This window comes from Orcinus orca, chromosome 2, assembly GCF_937001465.1.
Source record: "Orcinus orca chromosome 2, mOrcOrc1.1, whole genome shotgun sequence".
In the NCBI taxonomy this organism is placed as follows: domain Eukaryota; kingdom Metazoa; phylum Chordata; class Mammalia; order Artiodactyla; family Delphinidae; genus Orcinus; species Orcinus orca.
In genome coordinates, this window is record NC_064560.1 from 155,993,005 (window position 1) to 156,018,394 (window position 25,390).

Below are 25,390 nucleotides of genomic sequence, written 5' to 3' on the forward strand. Positions count from 1 at the left end.
GCAACTCAGAAGCTCTCAATCAATCACAGCCCCAATTCAATCATAGCCCCTATCCTTCCTCCCTCCGGAAATAACCATCCTGAATTTTGCATTGCTCATTTCCTTTCTTTCTTCAAAGACAATCAGCACATTGTAAGCAATATATGAAACTTATTTTAAAAAATGATAAAAAATCTGAAGCTAAATGTTTATAAAGCTTGAAAATAAAAATTATTTAGAGTAGAAGGGTCTATATTAGAAACCCACAAACTTACCCGAAAAACTTTTTTGCTTGTATTGTTATTGTTTTGCCACCCAGATTCCTCAAGTTTGGTCAGATTGTTGAATTTTTGATTTACGTCTTCTATCTATTAATAAATAAAGCACAAGTTTATCAGATTAATGCTAACCACATTAAAATTACAAACTAATAAACTGAAGCTTCAAAAAAATTGAGAATGGCAACATAAAATTAGACTAAATCACCCTGAATTTAGTATTCAAGTGAAAAACTCTTATAGTAAAATTGTTCATTGTTCTTTTTGGTCTTACAAACCTTCAAAATCTACACAAAGAACGTCATTTATGGGGGCCTCCCTGGTGCCACAGTGGTTGAGAGTCTGCCTGCCGATGCAGGGGACACGGGTTCGTGCCCCAGTCCGGGAAGATCCCACATGCCGCGGAGCGGCTAGGCCTGTGAGCCATGGCCGCTGAGCCTGCGCGTCCGGAGCCTGTGCTCCGCAACGGGAGAGGCCACAGCAGGGAGAGGCCTGCGTACCGCAAAAAAAAAAAAAAAAAAAAAAAAAGAATGCCATATATGGATAACTCTCCTAAATTATTTTTGATCACTAAATGGTAGGAGAGATATCCTAAATGTTTTTGTTTCCTAAATTACACAATACGAATACAATCTCTCTCTCTTTGTTTACAGGACATCTTGGTTGCTTCCAAGTTTTGGCAATTATAAATAAAGATGCTATAAACACCTGTGTACACATATTTGTGTAGACATATGTTTTCAACCATTTGGGAAAATACCAAGGACTGTGATTGCTGGATTGTATGATAAGAGCATGTTTAGTTTTGTAAAAAACTGTCAAACTGTCTTCCAAAGTGGCTGTACCATTTTGCAATGTACCACCAGCAATGAATCAGAGTTCCTGCTGCTCTCCATATTCACCAGCATTTGGTGTTGTCAGTGGTTTGGATTTTTGCCATTCTAATAGGCATCCAGTGGTAGCTTATTGTAGTTTTAATTGGCAATTCCTTAATGATCTACGATGTTGAGCCTTATCTTGTCATATGCTTACTTGCCATCTGTATATCTTCTTTGGTGAAGGGTCTGACCAGGTCTTTTCTCCATTTAAAAATCAGGTTGTTTGAAGGGTTCTTTGTATATTTTGATACAGATGTTTATATCAAATATCAGATACAACTTTTATAAATATTCATTTCCCAGTCTGTGGCATGCCTTCTCATTCTCTTCACACAATCTCATTTTAAAAGATTCAAATAATATCCCCATCCTTCTGGTATTTCCAATCTCCTCCAACGAGGTAACCACTGTCAACAGTTTGGTAAACTTGCTTCAAGTCCCCTTACTATGCATTTATATTCATATGTATTCTCAATCTCTCTCTCAAAAAAAAAAAATTTAAATGTCAAAACGACTCAGGATTACATTTATGATCACTGATTTTCAACAAGTTGCCACTGTAATTCAATGAGGAAAAGACAATCTTTTCAAGAAACAGTACTGGGAAAATTGGATATCCTCAAGAAAAAAGATGAATTTAGACTCTTATCTACACCATACAGAAAAACGAACTACAAATGGATCACAGACCTAACTGTAAGAGCTGAAACTATAACACTTTTAGAAGAAAACATAAGAGAAAATCTTTGTGACCTGTGGTTAGGCAAAAAGAGTTCTTAGACATGTACACAACATAAAAGAAAAAAAGTTGATAAATTGAACTTCATCAAAATCAAAAACATTTGGGACTTCCCCAGCGGTCCAGTGGTTAAGACTCTGCGCTCCCAATTTAGGGGCACCGGTTCAGTCCCTAGTCAGGGAACCAAGATCCTGCATGCCGTGCAGTGTGGCCAAAAAATACAAAAATCAGAAACATTTATACTGCAAAAGACATCATTAAGAAATTATAACAGAAGCCACAAATTGGGAGAAAATATTTGCAAATAATATTTCTGATAAAGGACTTGTATCCAGGATATATGAAAAACACCACTCAGTAATAAAGGCAAACCAATTTAAAAATGGGCAACAGATTTTACTAGACATTTTGCCAAAAAAGACATATGAATGGCTAATAAGCACATGAAAAGATGCTTAACATCATTATCAAAACTACAAAGACACTTCTCACCCACTAGGATGGCTGTATTAAAAAAGACAGACAATGTAACAAGTATGGATGTGGTGAAACAGGAGCACACATTGTTGGTGGAGACATAAAATGGAGTAATCACTTTGGAAAACTGTTTGGCACTTTCTTAAAAAGTTAAACATAAATTTACTACATGATCCAGCAAAATCTAGGTATCTACCCGAGAGAAATGACAATATATATCCACACTGATATTTGTATATGAATATTCATAGAAGACTATTCATAATCACCAAAGAGTAGAAACAATATAAATGTCCATCAATTGATAAATATAGATACAAGCTACAACATGGATGAACCTCAAAAACATCATGCTACATGAAAGAAGTCACATACAAAAGACCACATATTGTATTATTCTACGTAATGTGAAATGCCCAGAAAAGGCAAATCTACAAAGACAGCAAGAAGATTAGTGATGCCTGGGGCTAGGAGTGAGAATGGGGATTGACTTGCAAATAGGCAGGACGGATCCTTTTGTGGTGCTAAAAATGTTCTAAATTTGGATTACGGTCACGGTGTGCAACTCAGTAAATTTACTGACAGTCATTGAATTGTACACTTAAAACAGGCAAAATTTTTTTAACATCTTTATTGGAGTATAATTGCTTTACAATGTTGTGTTAGTTTCTGCTGTATAACAACGTGAATCAGCTATATGTATACCTATATCCCCATATCTCCTCCCTCTTGCATCTCCCTCCCTCCCACCCTCCCTATCCCACCCCTCTAGGTGGTCACAAAGCACCGAGCTGATCTCCCTGTGCTATGTGGCTGCTTCCCACTAGCTATCTATTTTACATTTGATAGTGTATATATGTCCTTGCCACTCTCTCACTTCGTCCCAGCCTACCCTTCCCCCTCCCCGTGTCCTCAAATCCATTCTCAATGTCTGCGTCTTTATTCCTGTCCTGCCTCTGGGTTCTTCAGAACCATTTTCTTTTTTTTTAGATTCCATATATATGTGTTAGCATACGGTATTTAAAACAGGCTAATTTTATGATACACAGATTGTACTTCAATACAACTCTTAAAAAAAAGAAAAAAGGCCCCAGCAGCCAGTTTGAAGAGGCTGTCATTGGCCAAAGCTGAGAAACAAGCATCAGCAAAGACAGTAACTGTAAATAATGAAAACACATCAAATATCTTTAAATCCATAAATTAACAATGATAGTAAGAAACACAGAATTAATTGACCACCATCAAAGGATACTAGTTAACCAACTCATCAATATGAAAACTGGTAAATGTATAAAAACTGCTCACAAAGTAATGCTTATATTATGACTACATAAACACTATTCACATCTGGGCCATAAAGTTATTGAGACTATTATGTTCCCTTACTCACTTTTCTCTAGACGTAATAATTGTTTTGCTTTTTGTTTGCTTAGTTGTTCATGTGTCTATCATCGATTCAGTCTAAACTCTGCACAGTAAGTATAAATCTCCTCTTAAGGACTTCCCTGGTGGCGCAGTGGTTAAGAATCGGCCTGCCAATGCAGGGGACACGGGTTCGATCCCTGGTCTGGGAAGATCCCACATGCCACGGAGCAACTAAGCCCGTGCGCTACAGCTACTGAGCCTGAGCTCTAGAGTCCTAGAGCCACAACTACTGAACCCACATGCCACAACTACTGAAGCCCATGCGCCTAGAGCCCGTGCTCCGCAACAAGAGAAGCCACCGCAGTGAGAAGCCCACGCACTGCAACAGAGTAGCCCCTGCTCGCCACAACTAGAGAAAGCCCACGCATAGCAACAAAGACCCAACGCAGTCAAAAATAAATAAATAAAATAAATTTTAAAAATAGGAAAGAAAAAAAAAGAATGCATTAAATCTCCTCTTAATAAAAAACAAATCAGGTATTTTACTCAGTTCAGCTTTCCAGAGACAGGTCTGGTAGAGCCCCTGGTCCCCTTGTGCTGATCAGGAAGTGCTGCTTCCTAAGCATGCTTCACACATTCTTGTCTCCCCTCGGCCTCAATTCTCTTGGCCCCTTGCTGGGGATCCAACCCACCTCCTCCTCCATTCTTGGCTTATTCCCTCATTTTTGTGAGGTACTTTCTCACTTAGCTTGCTAAGAAAGAGTGCTTGGAAGGTAAAATCTGAGACTGTGTGTGTTTGGAAAATGCCCTTCCACCCTCACACTTGATTGGTTGGCTACAGAGCTCCAGGTTGGAAGTTATTTCCCTCAGAAGTTTGAGGGCATTGTTCTCCCAGCTTTAAATGTTGCAGTTGAGAACTCCAAGGCTACTGTGATCCTTGACCCTTTGTATGAACCTTGTTTTCTCTCTGGAAGCTTCTACAGTTTTCTCTTCATCCCAAGAGTTGTACAGTTATACTTAATGGCATACGTTGGTGTGGGTCTACACTTGGTTCACAGTGACAGGCACTCAGTGGGCTCCTTCAACCTGGAACTCATGTCCTGCAGTACTGGGGAAAATTTTTAAACCATTTCATGGATGATTTTCTATTTTTTCAGTACTCCTTTTCTGGAATTCCTATTATTTGGATACTATACTTCCTAGATTGGTCCACTTCCTCCATCCAAATACCTTTCTTCTTATTTTTGCTTTGGCTTCTTTCTTTCAGGTTTGAGGCTTTCTTGAAATGTCTAATAGTTGTTGACTATAGGTTCCTGAAATAGTAATTTATATGCTTATTTCTAAAATATGCTCAAAAAGCTACAAAGTGTCATCTCCTCCCATGCCTTTACTGATGTTCCTAGTGATTCCCTCTCTCATAGCACTTTTTTTTTTTTTTTTTTTTTTTTTATTCGGTACGCGGGCCTCTCACTGCTGTGGCCTCTCCCGTTGCGGAGCACAGGCTCCGGACGCGCAGGCTCAGTGGCCATGGCTCACGGGCCCAGCCGCTCCACGGCATGTGGGATCTTCCCGGACCGGGGCACAAATGCACGTCCCCTGCATCGGCAGGCAGACTCTCAACCACTGCGCCACCAGGGAAGCCCTCATAGCACTTTTTTACATTAGATTGGAATTATATATTTTGTCTAACTCACTAATCAAACTACAAACTCCTTTGGGGCCGAGAATGTGCCTTATTTTATCAACTCCTAGTACAATGTCTGGCACACGGTAGGAACTCAGTAACTGATGGATGAACAGAACTACTAAAGACTAGATTTACTCATCTTCTCACATGTAGAATCATTACAGATTATTCAACAGTTGAATATAATCTCAGTTTCCAACCCAAATAGAAATCACACTGACAATATAGGGGAGGAGAAGAAATCAGTCATCAAATTTAGACAGCACTTGGGACTTCCCTGGTGGTCCAGTGGCTAAGACTCTGCACTCCCAATGCAGGGGGCCTGGGTTCGATCCCTGGTCAGGAAACTAGATCCCACATGCCGCAACTAAGAGTTCACATGCTGCAACTAAAGATCCCGCATGTCACAACTAAAAGATTCCCGAATGCCACAACTAAAAGACCCCGCATGCCACAACAGAGATCCCATGTGCTGCAACTAAGACCCGACGTAGTCAAATAAACAAATAAATAAATAAAATAAAAATTTAGACAGCACATTACAGTTTATTAAGGTGCTAATATCTCATTTAATATTACAGGCACAGGGACTTCCCTGTTGGAGCAGTGGTTAAGAATCCGCCTGCCAATGCAGGGGACATGGGTTCGAGCCCTGGTCCGGGAAGATACCACATGCTGCGGAGCAACTAAGCCTGTGCGCCACAACTACTGAGCCTGTGCTCTAGAGCCCACGAGAAACAACTTCTGAAGCCCGTGAGCCACAACTACTGAAGCCCGCGTGCCACAACTACTGAAGCCCGCACACCTAGAGCCCATGCTCCACAATAAGAGAAGCCCCCGCTCGCCACAACTAGAGAAAGTCCACGTTCAGCAACGAAGACCCAATGCAGCCACAAATAAATAAATACATAACTAATATTACAGGCACATAAGTAGCTAATACTAACCCTTTTATACTACTGTTACCTCATTTTCAAAAAAACAAAAAAAACAGACTCAAAGTTAACATATTCAAAATACTTGACCACATACCTGAAAACTAAGCATATCCCAAAATCCATCCAGATCTGTACAGGTAGTTTCCTTTTCACCTCGTTTATATTCACAATTGTCCACCAGTCCTTCAAACTGTTTGAACCTTTCTTTCATAAGGAGTCTTGTTTGACCAACTGCTGTGCGAATAAGATCTTTAGCTAAAAGAAATATGAAGTTTTTAAAAGTTAAAGGACAAGACAGGACCTTTACTGCAAACCAACCAGCTGATAAGACGACCTCATTCCAAATATCCTACAGTTACAGTTTTGTTTTAAAGTAAAACAAAAAATATCTACTACAAAACTTTGTCATACAAATATTGAGCATTTACTATCTGCTTCAATTCCTGCTAAAAATTATCAATATACATTCTCATACATATTGCTACACAGTAAAGAGCATTCTACCTCTCCTTGTATTTTATAAGAATTCAACGTCAAACAACTCACTGCACATCAGTATCTAAGGACTGATGTGGCAGTACACAAATGACTTTTTTCTAAATAGCTTTCCTGAATAGGTAAGGTTGGAACTTTTCAGAAAACTTGATTGATTTTGATTTGATTTCATACTGATTGAGGTAATTTTTGTTCAGAAAATATTTTTGTATAATTAAGCAATACCAGCTATAGCTGTCATTCATAAAGTCACAGTAAAAAAATCTAATAATAAAATAGGCAAATATCTAACTCTCAGGAATCATAGTCAATATTCTAACTACTTATATCTTTTAAGTCAGGTACCATTTTAGCACAGAGATATTAGTGAACATATGTGAGATATGAAAAATTCTTGCTATTTTGAATAACAATGAAATTATAAAGTTGGACAACACTGGATTTTTGTGTTTCAAATAAATGTAACCATATTAAAAAAAATAAAGGTAAGACATAAAAACATATAAATGTTCCCTCACCGTCATCTGGAATGTCCAATTCAAGCTTTCTGTCCCACTCAAGGCAGTGTGAAGTTAACTTCTCAGTTTCTGACTGGAGAGTATTTCTAAAATGATGACATACATTAGCACTATGACAATTATACAACATTAACTTCCCAGAGCTGATGCTTAATTATTTTATGAAATGTGATATGTTAAAATCCATAAATACAATTTGATATTCTATGTATGTCCATCCTTCCACACCTAAAACTTAAGTGGATGGTTAATGCCAAGAGCCCATTTTTCAAGCTAATATTTCTAGCCTTTTCTGTTCTTATTTTTCAGTGGCTAAGCAGAAAGAATCAGACATTCCTTAGTTCTGTTATTTTCCATGAAACTAAGGCGAATTCAATTGCCAAGAGTAAGATGAAGCTAAAAACTGTTAAGTCTCAAATTACTGTAAGTCTCAAATTACAGTAAGTCTCAAATTACAGTGATAGGGCCTTAAAGATTCTATTAGGCTTTGCTTGTCCAAAGGCAGTGGTTCTCAACTGGGTCAATTTTTCCTACCAGGGAGTATTTGGCAATATCTAGAAGCATTTTTGATTGTCACGAACTGGAGGAGTGCTACTGGCCAGGGATGCTACAAAACGTCCTGCAATGCAGGGGACAGACCCCACAACAAGAATTATCCAGTCTAAAACGTCAGTAGTGCCAAGGTTAAGAAACCCAGGCTTGGGCTTCCCTGGTGGCGCAGTGGTTAAGAATCTGCCTGCCAATGCAGGGCACACGGGTTCGAGCCCTGTCCGGGAAGATCCCACATGCCACAGAGCAACTAAGCCCATGCCCCAGAACTACTGAGCCTGTGCTCTAGAGCCCGTGAGCCACAACTACTGAGCCTGCGAGCCACAGCTACTGAAGCCCACACACCTAGAGCCTGTGCTCCGCAACAAGAGAAGCTACCGCAATGAGGAGCCCACGCACCGCAACGAAGAGTAGCCCCCGCTCGCCACAGCTAGAGAAAGCCCGCGCGCAGCAACGAAGACCCAACGCAGCCAAAAATAAATTTAAAAAATAAAATAAATTTATAAAAAAAAAAGAAACCCTGGCTTAAAAATTTAAACTGTTTCTTTACAAAAACATCCAAGCAGGAAAACTGAGGATAGTTTTTCTTAGAAGAATAATTTAGCTGCCTATGTCCAGTGGCAACAGGGAACAGCTTAATTAATGAGAAAGAGACCTGGCTTGGATCTGACATTATTTAGTTGGATAAATTGTTTATCATCTCAATGTCTCAGTTGAACAACACAGTGGATTAGCTAATCTCTGAAAGACCTTATAATTCTAAAACATTATGCTCTAAAAACAATTGAAGTGGTTCCCCAAAATATAAAAAGATACTCATTCATAATATAAAGAATGGATATTAGAACTAGAGTAAGGGGAATTCCCTGGCGGTCCAGTGGTTAGGACTCCAAGCGTTCACTGCAGGGGGCACAGGTTCGATCCCCGGTCGGAGAACTAAGATCTCATACACCACACAGCGCAGCCAAAATAAATAAATAAATAAATAAATAATAAATAAATAAAATAAACTAGAGAAAGCTAATATTTTTTATCTGTTTGATTGGTAAAGCTCAAAAATTGTTAACATTGTATTGGAAAAGGTATGGGAATTTTCTTGCTATATTCACTCAAAGATAACAGAATGTAATCATTTTCTGTGTGATGTGGAATGTTACGGCCTTTCTCGAAATGCAGGCCTCTGATATGCTTCCAAGGCATTTAGGTGACATGTTGAAGTTCCCCAAACAGGATGTTAATTTTCAATTCAGTTAGAGAAACATAATCCTATCTCATAATTTGGTGGGCCAAAGAGCCTCCTACCATCTCCCATTATCCTTCTTTTATAAAATAAACTTTAATTTAGTTCTTTGTGGAGGAAAAAAAAAAAGGTATGAGAAAATAGGAACTCCCATACCTTGCTGGGGGGAATGTAAATTGAGGTCCTTATATACTTGTACATGAGAAAATTGAAACATAATACAAGTTTGTTGTTGGCAGCCTTGATTGTAATAGTAAGAGACTGAACCCAATGTAAATAACCACCAACAGGGACCTATTAAGTAAATTATGGTATATCCATATTATTGGATACTATGTGGCCATTAAAGAACACACACACACACACACACACACACAACACATGAGAAAGCTCTTTAAGTACTAAAATGGAATGTCTACTACATTTAACATTAAATGAAACAATATTAAAATATATATATATATATATATATATATATATGTTTATGTTAGTTTACATATGCATTATCTACCTCTGGAAATATTCACAAGAAATGAGTAACACTTGCCTCCGTGGAAGGTTCAAACTATCCCCTGGGAGGCAGAGTTGGGAAAAAGACTTCTCACTTGTACCTTTTTCTACCTTTTGAATTAGGAACCACATGAATGTACTAGTTACTGAAAAAAAATCATTAAAATTTAAAAGATAAATGAAAATCACCAAAATTCAATTTCCCCCAACTCATCTATTATATTCAGGTTAAAAATAGTATAATTTTGGTTTTAAATGTCTAGACATTGATACAAAATTCTTACACTAGGAACAAATGGACAAACCTGAAATATGGCACATCATGCTGTGGCTGAGATATCTGATCTTGATTTACTTCGAGTGATGGGACTTCTTCTTTTATTGAAAGGCCATCTGCATTTTTATTAGTAGTTTCATTTTTATTTAAAACATGTTCTATAAAGAAAATATTACATATAAATTTCAAAGCAGCAACTCATAAAATGACATCCCCCACAAGACAAATTTTTTAAAAATCCTTTAATTTTTTTCAGTGTTGAATTTTAAAATTTTATTTCTGCCTCAATGATTTCATTCACCACATATCCTCTAAAGTGTCTCCTTATATTCATCTCCTCAAATTTACATTTATTTCCCCCCATCTTCTCAGTCTGTATTCCTTATTCCAACTCTTTCTCTCTCCAGATATCTTTCCCCATGTTTTCCCATCTCTCCTGACCCTGAGATCACATCCCTGAACTATATGTTGAAAAGGGCTCTAAACAAATGTCTGATAAATCACAATCCAGAAAAGCAAGTAAAAAATTAATTAAAATACAATACCTTTATTCCAAACTGTTAGAGAACCCAAAGGACATTGTAGTTTACTTGAATCTTGATGTACTGTCTTGGCAGAGAAAGTTTTACATTTTTGTGCCAAGATTTCTTTTGTTGCTACAGTCTTATCACTAAAAACAATAGCAAAAAAATACTTTATGAAACATGAGCCTCCTATATCTAACTGAAGGATTTCAAAATGATGTTACTTTTTAAAAACCTGGGATTTAATAGAAATATGTTTCTATTTTTTTTTAATGTGTCTTTCTGGAGGGGAAAAATTTAAACACCTATAGTGGAATGTCCATCTTTACTAATTGTAATGAGATCCAAAGGCTGTGAAGATCTCCTCACGGAACATAAGCTCTCATAGTCTTGGATGCTGCTGAGCGGTTTCTAGTAAATTTGCCGCCAGCCAGTCTTTGCAAAACAACCTTGCTGTTTCTCTTAATGATTCCAACTGATTTTCCCCCCACTTTGCAAGTTAATTATCTTTGGCTTTAGAAGTAGTTTTTCTAAAGTAATACTCGGCAAAAAAACAAACAAAAAAAAACCCAAACCATGTCTGAACTACAGTACTATAGAAATTTCTTCCTTCTAAACATTTATTTCTAAGTATTATAATAAAGACACTTATAAAAAGCAAAAAAACACAAAGTATACCATGAAAATAATGATAAAAACAATGTATAGGAAATACCAAAACTGTCAAATACATTGCTGTAGCCTTCTGAAGAATTTTTTTAAAAGACCAAAATTTCATGATTTATAATTAATATAATTTACTAACTAAATATTAACTTTTAAAAAGCACAGGACAAATCTAAGAAAGGCATTTGTTAACCATCTTAGCAAGGAATTCATTATTAACATTAAATTCTTACACTTCCGTGTTTAAAGGGGTCCAGGTATAACTGGGTGTCAAGAAAGCACTGGCACTTCTGGGAGTCATAGGTGTTACTTGATAGGTCTTCAGACCATCTAGTGGCTGAAACATAAAATCTTTAGGTGCAAAGGAATTCTTCCCCTTCATTTTTGCACTATTTGTCTTAGATAAATTTTCCATTTTTGATAAGACACCATCTGGATCCATTCCAATTGTTGTACTGGTTTGTGAATCCAAAGTACTTTCTTCACTATCAACTTTAAAAGAAATGGCCTAGATGGGAGGAAACAGAATGGAGTAAGAATTTCCCTTCTGGGGATATATTCAAACCAATTTTTACAGGCCTGAAAATATGAAAGTTGAGATATGTGTCCCTTGTGCATAATTTAGGAGAAAAAAATAAAAACAATTAAATGTAAATATGGAATCAGTAGCCAGCTAACTAAACCACTGTCATGATCCAGAGAGACACAGAACCAATCCTCATTAAAAGGACTAAATAATAGGTTTTAAGTATTAAAATTAAATATATGAAAACTAAGGTGGAAAAATTACCCACCTAACAAACACCTACCTTTTTATTTAAATTATGTTGATAATTACAATGGTTGAGAATCAGAAATCCAATGTTTATTGGATGACTACTATTGTCAAGGACCAAATCCTCTTTTAAAATCACCTTGATTATAAATAAATTTATCATGAGAAAAATATTTTTCAGTGTGACAACACAGTGAGATTAACCATATAAAATGTGAAGCTTATTTTCTCTGTCAATTTAATTATTTGGTTTTTTTAAAACTGAGATATAACTGACATATAACATTATATTAGTATCAGGTGTGCAACATAATGATTTGATATTTGTATATACTGCAAAATGATCTAGACGATGAGTCTAATGAACAACTGTCACTACACAAAGTTACAATTTTTTTTCTTGTGATGAGAACTTTAATGACCTACCCTCTTTGCAACTTTCAAATATACAACACAGTATTATTAACCATAGTCACTATGTTTTATAGTGAATCCCCAGGACTCACTTTGTAACTGGAAGTTTATAACTTTTGACCACCTTCTCCGATTTCACCCACCCATATAAACATAATTTTTAGAGGTTTTTACATTTCTGATTTTTAATTTTTAGTTAAGAATCTAGCCACATTTCTTATACTTTGGCATAACTTTTTTTCTTTTAAAATAAATTTATTTTTGGCTGCGTTGGGTGTTCATTGCTGCACACAGTCTTTCTCTAGTTGCAGTGAGCGGGGACTACTCTTCATTGCAGTGCATGGGCTTCTCATTGCAGTGGCTTCTCTTATTGCGAAGCATGGGCTCTAGGCACATGGGTTTCAGTAGTTGTGGCATGCAGGCTCAGTAGTTGTGGCTCACGGGCTCTAGAGCTCAGGCTCAGTAGTTGTGGTGCACGGGCTTAGTTGCTCCACAGCATGTGGGATCTTCCCGGACCAGGGCTCGAATCCGTGTCCCCTGCAGTGGCAGGCGGATTCTTAACCATTGCGCCACCAGGGAAGTCCCTAACTTTTTTAAGGTTAAGGAACTGTGTAGCATGGATTATAAAACAAGGCATTGGGGCCTCAAAATTGTGGCTCTTTTTTGAAGACTCTACCGTGTACTATGGTAGACGCTATCAGAAATGTTAGGTTATTTAATTCTTAAAACTACTCTATGTAGGTATTACGGGTTGGAGATGGGAAAACAAATTCCTAAGTTGTCCAAGGTTATATAGCTAATTGGAAGCAGAGACAATATTCAAACTCAGGCCTAGCTGAATCCAAAGTCAATGCATTTCACCCTATTCCATCCTATCTCTTAGCTAGTTCCCACATGAAGGTTTCGGTCAGCTGTGTTTTATCACTTTTCTCTATTTCCTGTTAATCAAATTATGCTTTCTCTACCTATAAAACTCTGAGGATAAGACACCTGAAAAACAACAGTAAATCCTCCTGATGCTTCTTTATGGTTCAAGAGATTTTAACACATGTTGTAAGTTATCTTCTTGAAGCAGTTCTATATGCTTAATTTCAATTATATGAAAGTAGTAGTGAGATTTTCAAAGTACCTAGAAATAAACAGATGTTTATACTCTACCTTGTCAGGTTTTGTTTCTATCTTTTTGGCAGGTCTTCCTTGATTTGGTGCCTCTGTTTCTGCTTCATTAACTAAAATAAAAGTGAAATAAGCCATCCATTTAGACTAGATTAAAAATGCTGCATTAAAAGTACTAGGTAATTTGGGAAAGGAAAACAGGCAATAGGAATGTATGTCAAAGAATTTTATGATTAAAAGTCACATTATAAAATAGGAAAAAAATAGATGAAATTTCCTGCCAAGTTTAGGCCATCTGTTTTCAAAACAAAAGTGTTAAGGTATTTTACCTTTTGCCTCTGAATATCAAATATGTATTTATTATAGAAAATTAGAAAAAATTTTAAAAAGCACAAAAACAACAACAATCAAAAATTTTACCCAAGCTTACACTACTCAGTGGTAATCACTATTGACACTTCAGAGTACGTTTTCCCAGTTTTTTCCTATGTTCACATTCACATACATATTTTAGAATTTCAATCATACTGTTCAGAGTTTGAGCTGATTTTCTTTGCCCACTTAATACGATTAACCATGTCATTAAGTGTTCTTTCATACATTGTTCTTAAATGGTTACATTGTATTCCACCAAATGGATGGACTGTAACTTATTGGGGCCATTAATTTTTCACTTTGAAGCACTGCTTACACCAATTCAGTACTTCAACATTTGAGCACCCACTGGGATATCGGGGCACAAAACCTATCTTCGGGAATTAGAATCTCCATTTCCTCCTCTCCTACTCAAAGAAGTACATGATGATTTTAAAAATTGAACACAGGGGCTTGCCTGGTGGTGCAGTAGTTAAGAATCCACCTGCCAATGCAGGGGACACGGGTTTGACCCCTGGCCCGGGAAGATCCCACATGCTGCGGAGCAACTAAGCCCGTGTGCCACAACTACTGAGCCTGTGCTCTAGAGCCCAAGAGCCACAACTACTGAAGCCAGTGCGCCTAGAGTCCATGCTCCGCAACAAGAGAAGCCAATGCAATGAGAAGACTGTGCACCACAATGAAGAGTAGCCCCCGCTGGCTGCAACTAGACAAAGCCTGCACGCAGCAACGAAGACCCAATGCAGCCAAAAATTAATTAATTTTTAAAAATTGAACACAAAGAACCTCAAGCACCAAAACATCCTAGCTCAGTCACTGATCAAGAAATGTTCTTACCATTAGTAGCCCTTGTCACTGGCTTTCTTGCTGTAGTAGGCGGGACTGTTCTGGCAATCTGCTTTGCTGCTTGAGTAGCCGATCGAGTCATTCTCACTGGCGGCATTACAGGTTGTATAGCTGTGGCAACAAATAATAAAATCAAATGTTTGTGGTAATTTTAAATTATTGTTGTGGCAACATCAGAACTTACCTTTTTTCTCTTTGTCCAACACTTTCTTTTCAGAAGCCTGTCTTTGACCAGGTCGGATTGCTCGAACATCACTCCCATTATCAATCTATTCAAAATATTAGGTACTATGTGATTTAATTGCATAATGAACCAAACCACCACATTTTTAATGTGTAAATTGACCCCTCATCTGAAACCTGATATTGTAAATGACTCAGCAAAAAACCCACTACCCCAAATAAAATGAGATGAAGAAACAAGTTTTCCATTATATACATTTCCTTACAAGCTTTTTCAGAAACCTAGAATTTAGAAAATGCTAATAACCTAAGCTATTAAAAAAATAACTGACTATAATCTTCTGAGACTCCTTAAATATACCAGGCATGTTTTCAATTCAAGACCTTTGAATTTTGTCTAGAAAATTCTTCTCCTGGAAGAAAGCTCTTTCCCACAGTTCACTCTTCTATTTCCTTAAAGACTTCATTTAAAATGCCACCATCTGGGAACTTCCCTGGTGGCGCAGTGGTTAAGAATCTGCCTGCCAATGCAGGGGACACAGGTTTGAGCCTTGCTCTGGGAAGATCCCACATGCCACGGAGCAACTAAGCCTGTGCACCACAACTATTGAGCCCACGCACTGCAACTACTGAAGCCCGCATGCCTAGAGCCCGCATGCAACAAGAGAAGCCACCACAATAAGAAGCCTGCGCACCGCAACAAACAGTAGCCCCTGCTCGCAACTAGAGAAAAGCCTGCGCACAGCAATGAAGACCCAACACAGTCAAAAATAAATAAATAAATTTATTAAAAATAAAATAAAATGCCACCATCTCAGTGAGGCCTGATCAAAATTCCACCCTACACCTACTTCAAAACTCCCCACCTCCCTTCTTCTTTTTTTTTAATCTCCCCCATAATACTTAATACTTTTGACCATCTGACATACTATATAGTTCTTTTTTTAGTGCTATCTCTCATGTAAGCTCCTTGAAAACAGGGAATTTTGTTTGTTTTGCTCAGTTATATTCTAGAGCCTAAAGGAACATGGTAGTGACTCAAATTCATTGAATACATGAAACTTAGCTTCCTCACCTGACAAAGAGGCATACTATTTCCCTCTTTGCCCACTTGACTTTATTTTAGTAATCCTCCTAATAAGTTTATCCCTAACCGTGTTTTGAAGACCCAAAAGTTTATAACACTCACCCTGTATGCTTTATATCCCTATCTGCGCTTCATGGTGACATGGGATGCATAATAGAAGCCCGGTAAACAAACAAACAAAAAAGAGTGTGGCACAGAGTTTAGTATAGATCTCATAAGGGATGTCTGGGCAAAGAATATTTTAAGTGACCATTTCCTTAGCATCTAGCCAAATCTGCTCTGCCACCATACCAAAACAGTGATTTTGGTAGGACTATTGACTCTAGTAAAATAATCACTATGCTTGAAGATGGTATTAGATTAAAAATAAATTTACTTACTCTGAGGAAAAAAAAGTACAATTTGTCATTTTAGTAACAATGACCTACTAACTATCAACTTTACCTTTGTCAGCTCCATTTGGTCTTTGGCCTTTGACCTTGTAATCCGTACAGAAGATGGAACAGCCTTAAAACAGTCAAAAGAAGATAAAGTTAAAAAAATAAATAAACTGGCAAAATTTACTTCCATGTTTCATTATGAAATAAAGTTTCCATTTTAAAGTTAAATTTTATCCTTAATAATTTATGGCAAAAAGAGACTTGCTAACTTAATTTTTTTTTTAATTTAAATTTTAATTTTTTCGGCCGTGCCGTGCAGCTTGCGGGTCTTAGTTCCCCAACCAGGGATTGAACCCAGGCCTCTGGCAGTGAAAGCACTGAGTCCTAACCCCTGGACTGCCAGGGAATTCCCTAAGTTATTGTTTTTTCTGGTTCTGGCTTGATTTAAATTATGTTTAAGTTAATAACTTCAAAACTTACCCATATTTTTCAATGAGGAGAGAGAAGAAATTTCAAAGCATATTTTCCAAGTATTAGGATCCTCATTAATGTGATTAGCTAGACATATTTAAAAGGGGGTAGATGAACAAACTAGAGTATTAGGATCTTTTGTTTTCTGTTTATGAAAAGATACTGTACAGCTTACTTCCCTAGCTTTGACAATTTGCCTTCAAATCTCATGATTATACACCTGTCCATTGTCAGTAAGAAAATGGAGACCTAATCACAAAATGTGAAAAAAATTTAGCATGAGAAAGACCAATTAAAAAATTATAAGGTATTTATCAACTCTGTAAAATTTCTTAAGAAACATAATCAGGGACTTCCCCAGTGGTCCAGTGGTTAAGAATCCACCTTCTAATGCAGGGGACATGGGTTTGATCCTTGGTTGGGGAACTAAGATCCCACACGCCACGGCGCAACTAAGCCCGTGCGCCACAACTAGAGAAGTCCACATGCAGCAACGAAAACCCAACGCAGCCAAAATTAAAAAAAAAAAAACAAAACTCACAACGATGTGTCTCTTGTTCCTCCTACACATATTTTTAAGATATTTTAAAATAGTTGTTTACAGTGTAGACCAATGATTGGTATCTACATATTCCTAAAAAGACAGCTTAAATCTAATCCCAAGAGGTCTTCTTTGATGTTCCTCCAAATATAAACAATCTATCCTTCCTCTAATATAAAGAACATATTTATCTGTATCTTTCCACCATGAACTACAGTTTATTAATTTTGGTCTCTTCTACAGTGTCCTAAGATCATACAGAGTAAATAAATCAAAGATCTGTCAAATGAATCATTGAGATTCATGAAGCCTAGAAAAACAAGCAATATCTTCGGCCTTTATATTATTCAGTTCTTATTTAAATCAGGAATGAGTATACAGTCAATGAGATCTTTTATACATATCTTTAAATAGCAAATCAGGGATTTCCCTGGTGGCGCAGTGGTTAAGAATCCACCTGCCAATGCAGGGGACACGGGTTCGAGCCCCGGTCCGGGAAGATCCCACATGCCGCGGAGCAACTAAGCCTGTGCGACACAACAACTGAGCCTGTGCTCTAGGGCCCACGAGCCACAATAACTGAGCCTGCATGCCACAACTACTGAAGCCCGCACGCCTAGAGCCCGTGCTCCGCAAAGAGAAGCCACCTCAGTGAGAAGCCTGCGCACCACAATGAAGAGTAGCCCCGGCTTGCTGCAACTAGAGAAAGCCTGCACAGAGGAACGAAGACCCAACGCAGCCGAAAATAAATAAATAAATAATAAAATAAATAAATAGCAAATCACCAGTGACTAGCAAGTTTACAAATCCAACTGATCTGTTCAAACTTCATCCTTCCTGATTCACTAACCATTCTCTTTAGATCACTCCTCCTTTAGCTTCTATCCTCCATTTTAGCTCTGCTGCCACTCTGACCAGTCCTTTTCAGCGTATCACTGCCCACCTAAAGGTGTTCTCTAGACCTCACTCTTTCATAATTTTATATACCCTTATTGGAATGGTCTCATTTAGTCCTACAGCTTAAGTGTCCATTCATACTCCCAATATCATATCCAAAATCCACATCTTAGCATGGATCCCCATCCTGATTTCCAAATTTTTATTCCCAACTGCCTGATGTCTAGATGGCCCAAATAGGATTTTTTTAAAAAAGGGTATTAATATTCACCCACTTAAACTTTTCTTGCCTTCCTCATCTCTTCTAGCAGCAGCAAAATTTGTATTATTGATCAAACTATTATCTTCAGAATCATCATCTTATCTCTAACTTTTCAACTTCCTCCTCCCCTCACCATCTACTTGGTCACCAGTCCTATCAAATTTATCTCTTAAGATGTCTTACGTGACACCTGTTAGAATGGCTATTATCAAAAAGACAAGAAATAATAAGTGTTGGTGAGGATATGGAGAAACAGGAACCCCTGAGCACTGTTGGTAGGAATGTAAATTGGTGCAGCCACTATGAAAAACATAGATCCTCAAAAAATTAAAATTAGAACTACCATATGATCCAGCATTTCCAATTCTGAGTATTTATCCAAAGGAAATGAAAACACTAACTCAAAAATATATATGTATCCCCATGTACGTTGCAGCATTATTTACAATAGCCAAGACTTGTAAACAACTCAGGTGTCCATCACTTGAGTGAGGTGCAGGGTAGGTGAAATGGGTGAAGGTGGTCAAAAAGTACAAACTTCCAGGTTTAAAATAAGTAAGTCCTGGGAATGTAATATACAGTATGGTGCCTACAGTTAATAATACTGTATTGTATATTTGAAAGTTGCTACGAGAGTATATCTGAAATGTTCTCATCACAAGAAAAAAAGTTTTGTAACTATGTGTGGTGATGGATGGTAACTAGACTAACTGTGGTGATCATCTTGTAATGTATACAAATAATGAATCATTATTGTGTACACCTGAAACTAATATGTCAATTATATCTCCAGAAAAATGATATCTTAAACCTATTTCTTTTTTTGGTTTTTTTTTTTTTGTTTTTTTGCGGTACGCGGGCCTCTCACTGTTGTGGCCTCTCCCGCTGCGGAGCACGGCTCCGGACGCGCAGGCTCAGCGGCCATGGCTCACGGGCCCAGCCGCTCCACAGCATGTGGGATCCTCCCAGACCAGGGCATGAACCCGCGTCCCCTGCATCAGCAGGCGGACTCTCAACCACTGCACCACCAGGGAAGCCCCCTATTTCTTCTTTTTAAACAAATGTCTCAGTCCACTTATCTCACCTATTCTATAAAGAATATTCACAATATAAACTCACAACTAGTCTTCCTATCTATAAATGCTTCCCTTTCTAGACTATAATCCTCAAGTCCAGCCTAATCTTCCCTGAGTATTACTTTGATAATGGTACAACCTCGTTTATAAACCTCCCCTGACTCTCCATATCCTAGAGGATAAATGCCAAATACTTTGGTATAGCATTCACTGTTCAGCCTGGCTCTACCAGCTGTCCTAGTTTTATCCAATCTCAACCTAAATATAGCTACATCAAGAGACCCTGTTTTCATCTTCTGAGTTACTATTATGTCATTCCCACCTCCTACCAGCTAATTAAATGAATAAAGGGACTCGGGGAAATGGTTATTTTAGTCATCTAATCTCCTAAAGAAAATTCCAGTTAAAAGGAATATATATCAAGTTAGGATACTAAACTTACCTTTTTTGGCTCAGCTTTCATAGTACTCTGGTTTGAGAAAAGAAAATTAGGAATATCAGGTCTATAAAGACCCACTTTAAATACTCCTCGTTTAGCTTTCTCTCTCTGCTCTTTCAATTTTTGAAGCTGCTTTTCTTCTTTGTATTTTTGGAGCATTTGCTTTCGTTGATCACCTAGAATAGTTTTCACTGACTCTAAGTAGGAAAAAGAAAAAAAGAAAAATACAATATATAAAACATTTCAGATAAAAAGTTAGGCAAACAACTTCTAACTTCAACTGTTGCTAAGAAATGCTTTTAGTAACTTCTTGTTAATTCCTTAGCACTTCAAGTTATTTCCACCCCTATTTTAAAATTCCTATTTCTTTCACCTTCATTTGTTCAAATATATAACTGTTTACTATGTACTAGGCATGTATTACTTCATGTTTAAATTAATTAGCTTCTATGATAGTCAGCCTCCAAGCTGACCTCCAGCGATTCTCACCTCCTGGTAGACATGCCTTGTGTCATCCCCTCCCATACTGAATAGGGCTGACCTGTGTAACCAAGAAAGTACTGTGGAAATGATAGAGAACGACTCCCACAACTAGGCCATTAAAGACATCACAGCTTTTGTCCTGCTCTCTCTTGGATCCCTTGCTCTGGGGGGAAGCCAGTGGCCACGTGGAACCTTAAGGAACTCAAGCGGCCCCATGGAGATGTCCACATGACAAAGAACTAAGGCCTCCTGCCAAAAGCCAGCATCATCTTGCTGGTAATGTGAATGAGTCACCTTAGAAGCAGATCCTTTACAATAATCAAAACAGGGACTTCTCTGGTGGTCCAGTGGTTAAGACTCCCAATGCAGGGGGCCCGGGTTCAATCCCTGGTTGGGGAACTAAGATCCACATACCACAACTAAGCCTGTGCACCGCAACTACTGAGCCCAGGCACCACAACTAGAGAAGCCCATGTGCCGCAAGTAAGAAGCCTGCGTGCCACAACTAAGACCCGGCGCAGCCAAAAAAAAAAAAAGCCAATGTCCTTATAATGATGGCCCTCAGGGCTCCATGGGAGCTAAGCTGTTTGCCTTCTCCAGCCATGCTTACCTACTTGCTTTCTCTGGAACATACCAGACCCACTCCCACCTCCAGGTCTTCGCAAATGAGGAATAAAAGATATTCTAATAGCATATTGATAAGGTTAAATTTTGTTTGAAAGATTTTGGTCGAGGAAAGAAGCATTTGAGAGGGTATGAGTAGAGGAAGGTAATGTCACCTCTTCTCAGACAGAAAATGTCTAGCTCTTCCTTCAAAGGCCATCCTATATAATCCTACGACCCAGTGTTCATTTTCTCTGAACTCCTAAGAGATGTTATTCTTTACTCTATCCCCCTCAACCACCAACCCACTTCCTTTGACCTTCAAACATAAACTGATCACTTCATCTCAAAAACAAAAAAGTACCCTACGACACTTTAATCCAATTCCTTTCTCTCACTTTCCTTTAGAATCACAAAAATGACAAATCTGGAAGAAATAGGTTAGCCCAACCTCCCCTTTTACAGAAGCAATTAAGCTGAATATGTTGAGTGTCTTGTACGTGTCACACATTACACTGGTTCTGGAAAAATGATAAAACTGAAGTAGTGAACACGTAAAACAACTTGACATCTCATTTCTTTCTCTATAAAACTTCTAAGACTTCATCTTTCTGCCATTTCTTCACAATTTATCCTTGCTTTATTTCACTGCAATCTAGCTCCTAGTGCCTGCTATATAAACACAACTAAATAGGAGTCCAATAAGTCCTTCCGATTAAATGCATGTCATTTCCCAGTTCTCTTCCTTCTTTTCTATAGCATCCCTTGCCTTCTAAGACATCCATTTTTATTATTTTTATCTCTTGCTGAGATCATTCTCTTTTCTGGTTGGTTCTTTCCCTACTAATTACCCCAAATCCTTTTGGGCAAACTACAGGGATGAATCCTTTGCTCTTCCCTCTAAGAAGTGTTCCCATTGGCAAAGTACCCTTACTTCATGGATACTTCAAATCAGTTCTATTTTTATGTCCCTTATCAATTTATCTTGTCAATATTTATCTTATCCAAGCTCCAGAAGTAAGAACTTTAGGATTCCTGTAAGGCCATATAGGTAAAAAGTGTTATAATACTCCATAGGTGAATGGCTTTAGCCTAGCTAGGACATCCACAGCCTTTACTTGAGTGCTTTTTTTTGGGGGGAGGGGGGCACGCCAGGCAGCCTGCAGGATCTTAGTTCCCCCACCAAGGATCAAACCCGGGCCCCTGGCAGTGGAAGTGTGGAGTCCTAAGTACTGGACCATCTGGGAATTCCCAACACAGCCTTTACTTGAAATAGACAGTATTTAGTTGTAGAAAGCACCAAGTTATTTATTTAGAATGGCATTTCAAAACTCCATTCTTCTGGTCAGGGTTGTTTTTAACCTCAGGTATTAAATCAACTTTTATTCACTCTTCAAACACTTGAAATTACAATAGACTTTTACTTACTTGGCTTGACATCGGCCTTTTCTGGAACAAGCTCATGAGATATCTCATCTAATTCAAGAAGAATTCTACCTTCCAAGGTTGGAACGTTGACATCTTTCAAACCAAAGTGTCTATTTCGTTCATATTCCTTATGTCTGTTTTCTTTCTGAGACAGTGATTTCCTATGAGCAATTTTAGTTCTAATCATGTCAGTACTTAATTGCTTTTTGTGTCGACTGGCAAAATGTGATGAAGCCATCCTATCAGGAAAAAGAGAGAAAGACCAACTTACGTGAAATTTCATTTGATTATTTAAAAAGTTAGGATTCCAGTTCACCTCCCACCCCAGAGTCTTCTGAAAAAAAAAAAATTAAAATACAGCTCTCTGGGCTCAGACCTAGGTTGTGGCAACATGGCTAAACGCACCAAGGTCAGAATCGTGGGTAAATACGGGACCCATGTTGCCTCCCTCAGGAAAATGGTGAAGAAAACTGAAATCAGCCAGCATGCCTAGCACACTTGCTCCTGTGGCAAAACCAAGATGAAGAGACAAGCTGTGGGCATTTGGCATTTCCTGCATAAAAACGGTTGTTGATGGTGCCTGGACCTACAACACCACTTCTGCCGTAACAGTAAAGTCACCAGAAGACTGAAGGAACTGAAGGACCAGTAGAAGGCCACCATTTGAAACATTGCTAGCCTGTAATAAATGGGTTAATTTACATAATAAAAAATACAAAATGGAATAAATATGTGACTGAAGAGTGGGAAGGAGGTTATCAAAAGATAAAACACTACAACCTATTTTGAGGTTCTGAACAGGAACTTGCTTGACAGATGAAGTGAAGCCCAGGAAGCTAAAGTCCAGAATATAAATAAGAGGGTCTAGGCTTACCATAGAGAGCACTGCAAAATAGAGTAGGAAGTAAAGGTGAAAATAGGGATATAGTATACAGAATAGTTTCCTTAACTTTCCCCTGGTGATGAATGCAGGCAGGCTAGCATTTTTTCTCAAGCCAAAAAACAAAACAAACAAAACACACAAGATGCCTATTAGGTAGGTAGGAATGATAAATAGGCAGTTAGATATACGAGATTGAGAAAAAGAAGGTGTTTTTTTGTTTTTTTTTTTTTGCGGTACGCGGGCCTCTCACTGCTGTGGCCTCTCCCGCTGCGGAGCACAGGCTCCGGACGCGCAGGCCCGCGGCATGCGGGATCTTCCCGGACCGGGGCACGAACGCACGGCCCCTGCATCAGCAGGCGGACTCCCAACCACTGCGTCACCAGGGAAGCCCAAAAAGGGTTTTAAGAAGTACCATGGTGATGCAGAAGGTGACCACCTAGAGGGGTGGGATAGGGAGGGTGGGAGGGAGGCTCAAGAGGGAGGGGATATGGGGATATATGTATGCATATGACTGATTCGCTTTGCTGTGCAACAGAAACTAACACAGTATTGTGAAGCAATTATACTCCAATAAAGGTCTATTTAAAAAAAAAAAAGATACAAGCACACTATACCTTCAACAACAAGAAGAGCGTCCACTAGAAAAATGCAGATAAAAAAACTGCACAAGAAATGCAACAAATTAAAATGTTGTATTATTTTAGGCAATCAAGAGTATAAAAACATGAGAATTCATCTGACCTGGATGCTAATAACATTCTCCTTTAAGGGCCCAGGGGAAGTGACAAAGGACCGTGCTTTTTTAATCAAGAACTCTCCTCTACTATTTGATTTGCCACTTCCCGCAAATATTAAAGAAAATTAAAATTACGTACTAGGTATTTAAAAACACAGCATAGAACTATACAGGGCAAATAGAGAGAGAGAGAGAGAGAGAGAGAGAACTAACACCGAAGGCATATTTAATTATCGCCTAAACCCTAAAAGGTATTTAGTATAACTGCCGTTATACAGATGAGCTAAATTAACTGCCCACATTTGCACAGCTAAAAGGTAGTGGAGCTGGAATCTTAAGCCAGGCAGCCTGGCTCTTCACACACATCTAAGTTCTCTTCTTTGGCTGACTGGAGTTTCTTCCAGCTTGAAAGTCTAGAATGCCTTAGTTTTGCTTGCCAAGGTTGTCAACCCAGGCGTTTTTAGTTGTCATAGAACCTGGAAAGAGCCACTGGAATAATGTTGGGGCCCAAAGCCAATAACGCCCCGGTGGTGAAATGATGCTGCTACACAGATCATGGCAACAAATATTTACTCTTCCGAAGGACTGCGTCATCAGCTTCGGGAAGGACAGGTAACACGGTCCTAAGAGGAGCCTCCCCTGAGCGGCGTCCAGCTCGCAGCCGCCGGTCCTCCGACCCTTCTAGACCTTCTAGAAGGAAGCGGACCAGCGCCCTCCCCCCAGCTCCCCAGCATCCACCTACCTGAGGCAGCTTCTAGCGTGAAACCTCAACCAAACTAAAAGTAAAGGAACCCTCTGGGCCTGGAAGACCACCGCCGCCTCCAAAGAAGGAACGCCTACAAGACTCGGCAAAATTCAAACTTCGCACACCGAACTTCTGATTGGAGGTATTTTAAGCAACACTTCCTGTAAAAGTACCCGCCTCTTCCCTTCGCCGAGGCTTGCGATTGGTTAGCTCCTTGCTATGTTTGAATTGATTGAAAGGTGAACGGACCGTTCAAAGGGTGGCTGTGAGCTGAATCAATGGGCGGGTCCGCGATGCGATATTGATGAGGCGGGGAGCGGTGGGAGCACTGGGGCTGGCGGGGAGCTACAATGGCCGGCGGTTGAGAGGGCGCTAAGACTGAGACCGCCATGGAGTTCCCGGGGCCTCGCGGGTATCCGAGAAAAGACCGAGGAACTCGGACGGAGGAGAGGGGACTCAGAGTCTGAGTCCTTATTTGATTACATAAATCCAGCAGAGCTTATTGGAATATTTTCTTCACTTAACGTTTT

General features: G+C 38.7%; 1 protein-coding gene and 1 pseudogene across 1 annotated transcript in view; one reads left to right on the top strand and one right to left on the bottom strand.

The window, feature by feature from the left end:
* Window positions 1–25,138, bottom strand: part of DLGAP5 (DLG associated protein 5) — a 38,212-nt gene extending 13,074 nt beyond the window's left edge. Inside the window, exons 1-13 of the mRNA XM_004279327.4 lie at window positions 24,858–25,138; window positions 22,497–22,735; window positions 19,986–20,179; window positions 16,361–16,423; window positions 14,831–14,915; window positions 14,638–14,757; window positions 13,468–13,538; window positions 11,354–11,628; window positions 10,476–10,600; window positions 9,959–10,088; window positions 7,355–7,440; window positions 6,436–6,596; window positions 255–347 (exon numbers count right to left, since the gene is read on the bottom strand). Coding sequence (XP_004279375.1) covers window positions 255–347; window positions 6,436–6,596; window positions 7,355–7,440; window positions 9,959–10,088; window positions 10,476–10,600; window positions 11,354–11,628; window positions 13,468–13,538; window positions 14,638–14,757; window positions 14,831–14,915; window positions 16,361–16,423; window positions 19,986–20,179; window positions 22,497–22,734 — 1,641 coding nt within the window. The 5' untranslated portion in view covers window position 22,735; window positions 24,858–25,138. The remainder of the gene's footprint in view (window positions 1–254; window positions 348–6,435; window positions 6,597–7,354; window positions 7,441–9,958; window positions 10,089–10,475; window positions 10,601–11,353; window positions 11,629–13,467; window positions 13,539–14,637; window positions 14,758–14,830; window positions 14,916–16,360; window positions 16,424–19,985; window positions 20,180–22,496; window positions 22,736–24,857) is intronic.
* On the top strand, window positions 22,888–23,148 carry LOC117196408 (60S ribosomal protein L37a-like; annotated as a pseudogene).
* Window positions 25,139–25,390: the final 252 nt, after the last annotated feature.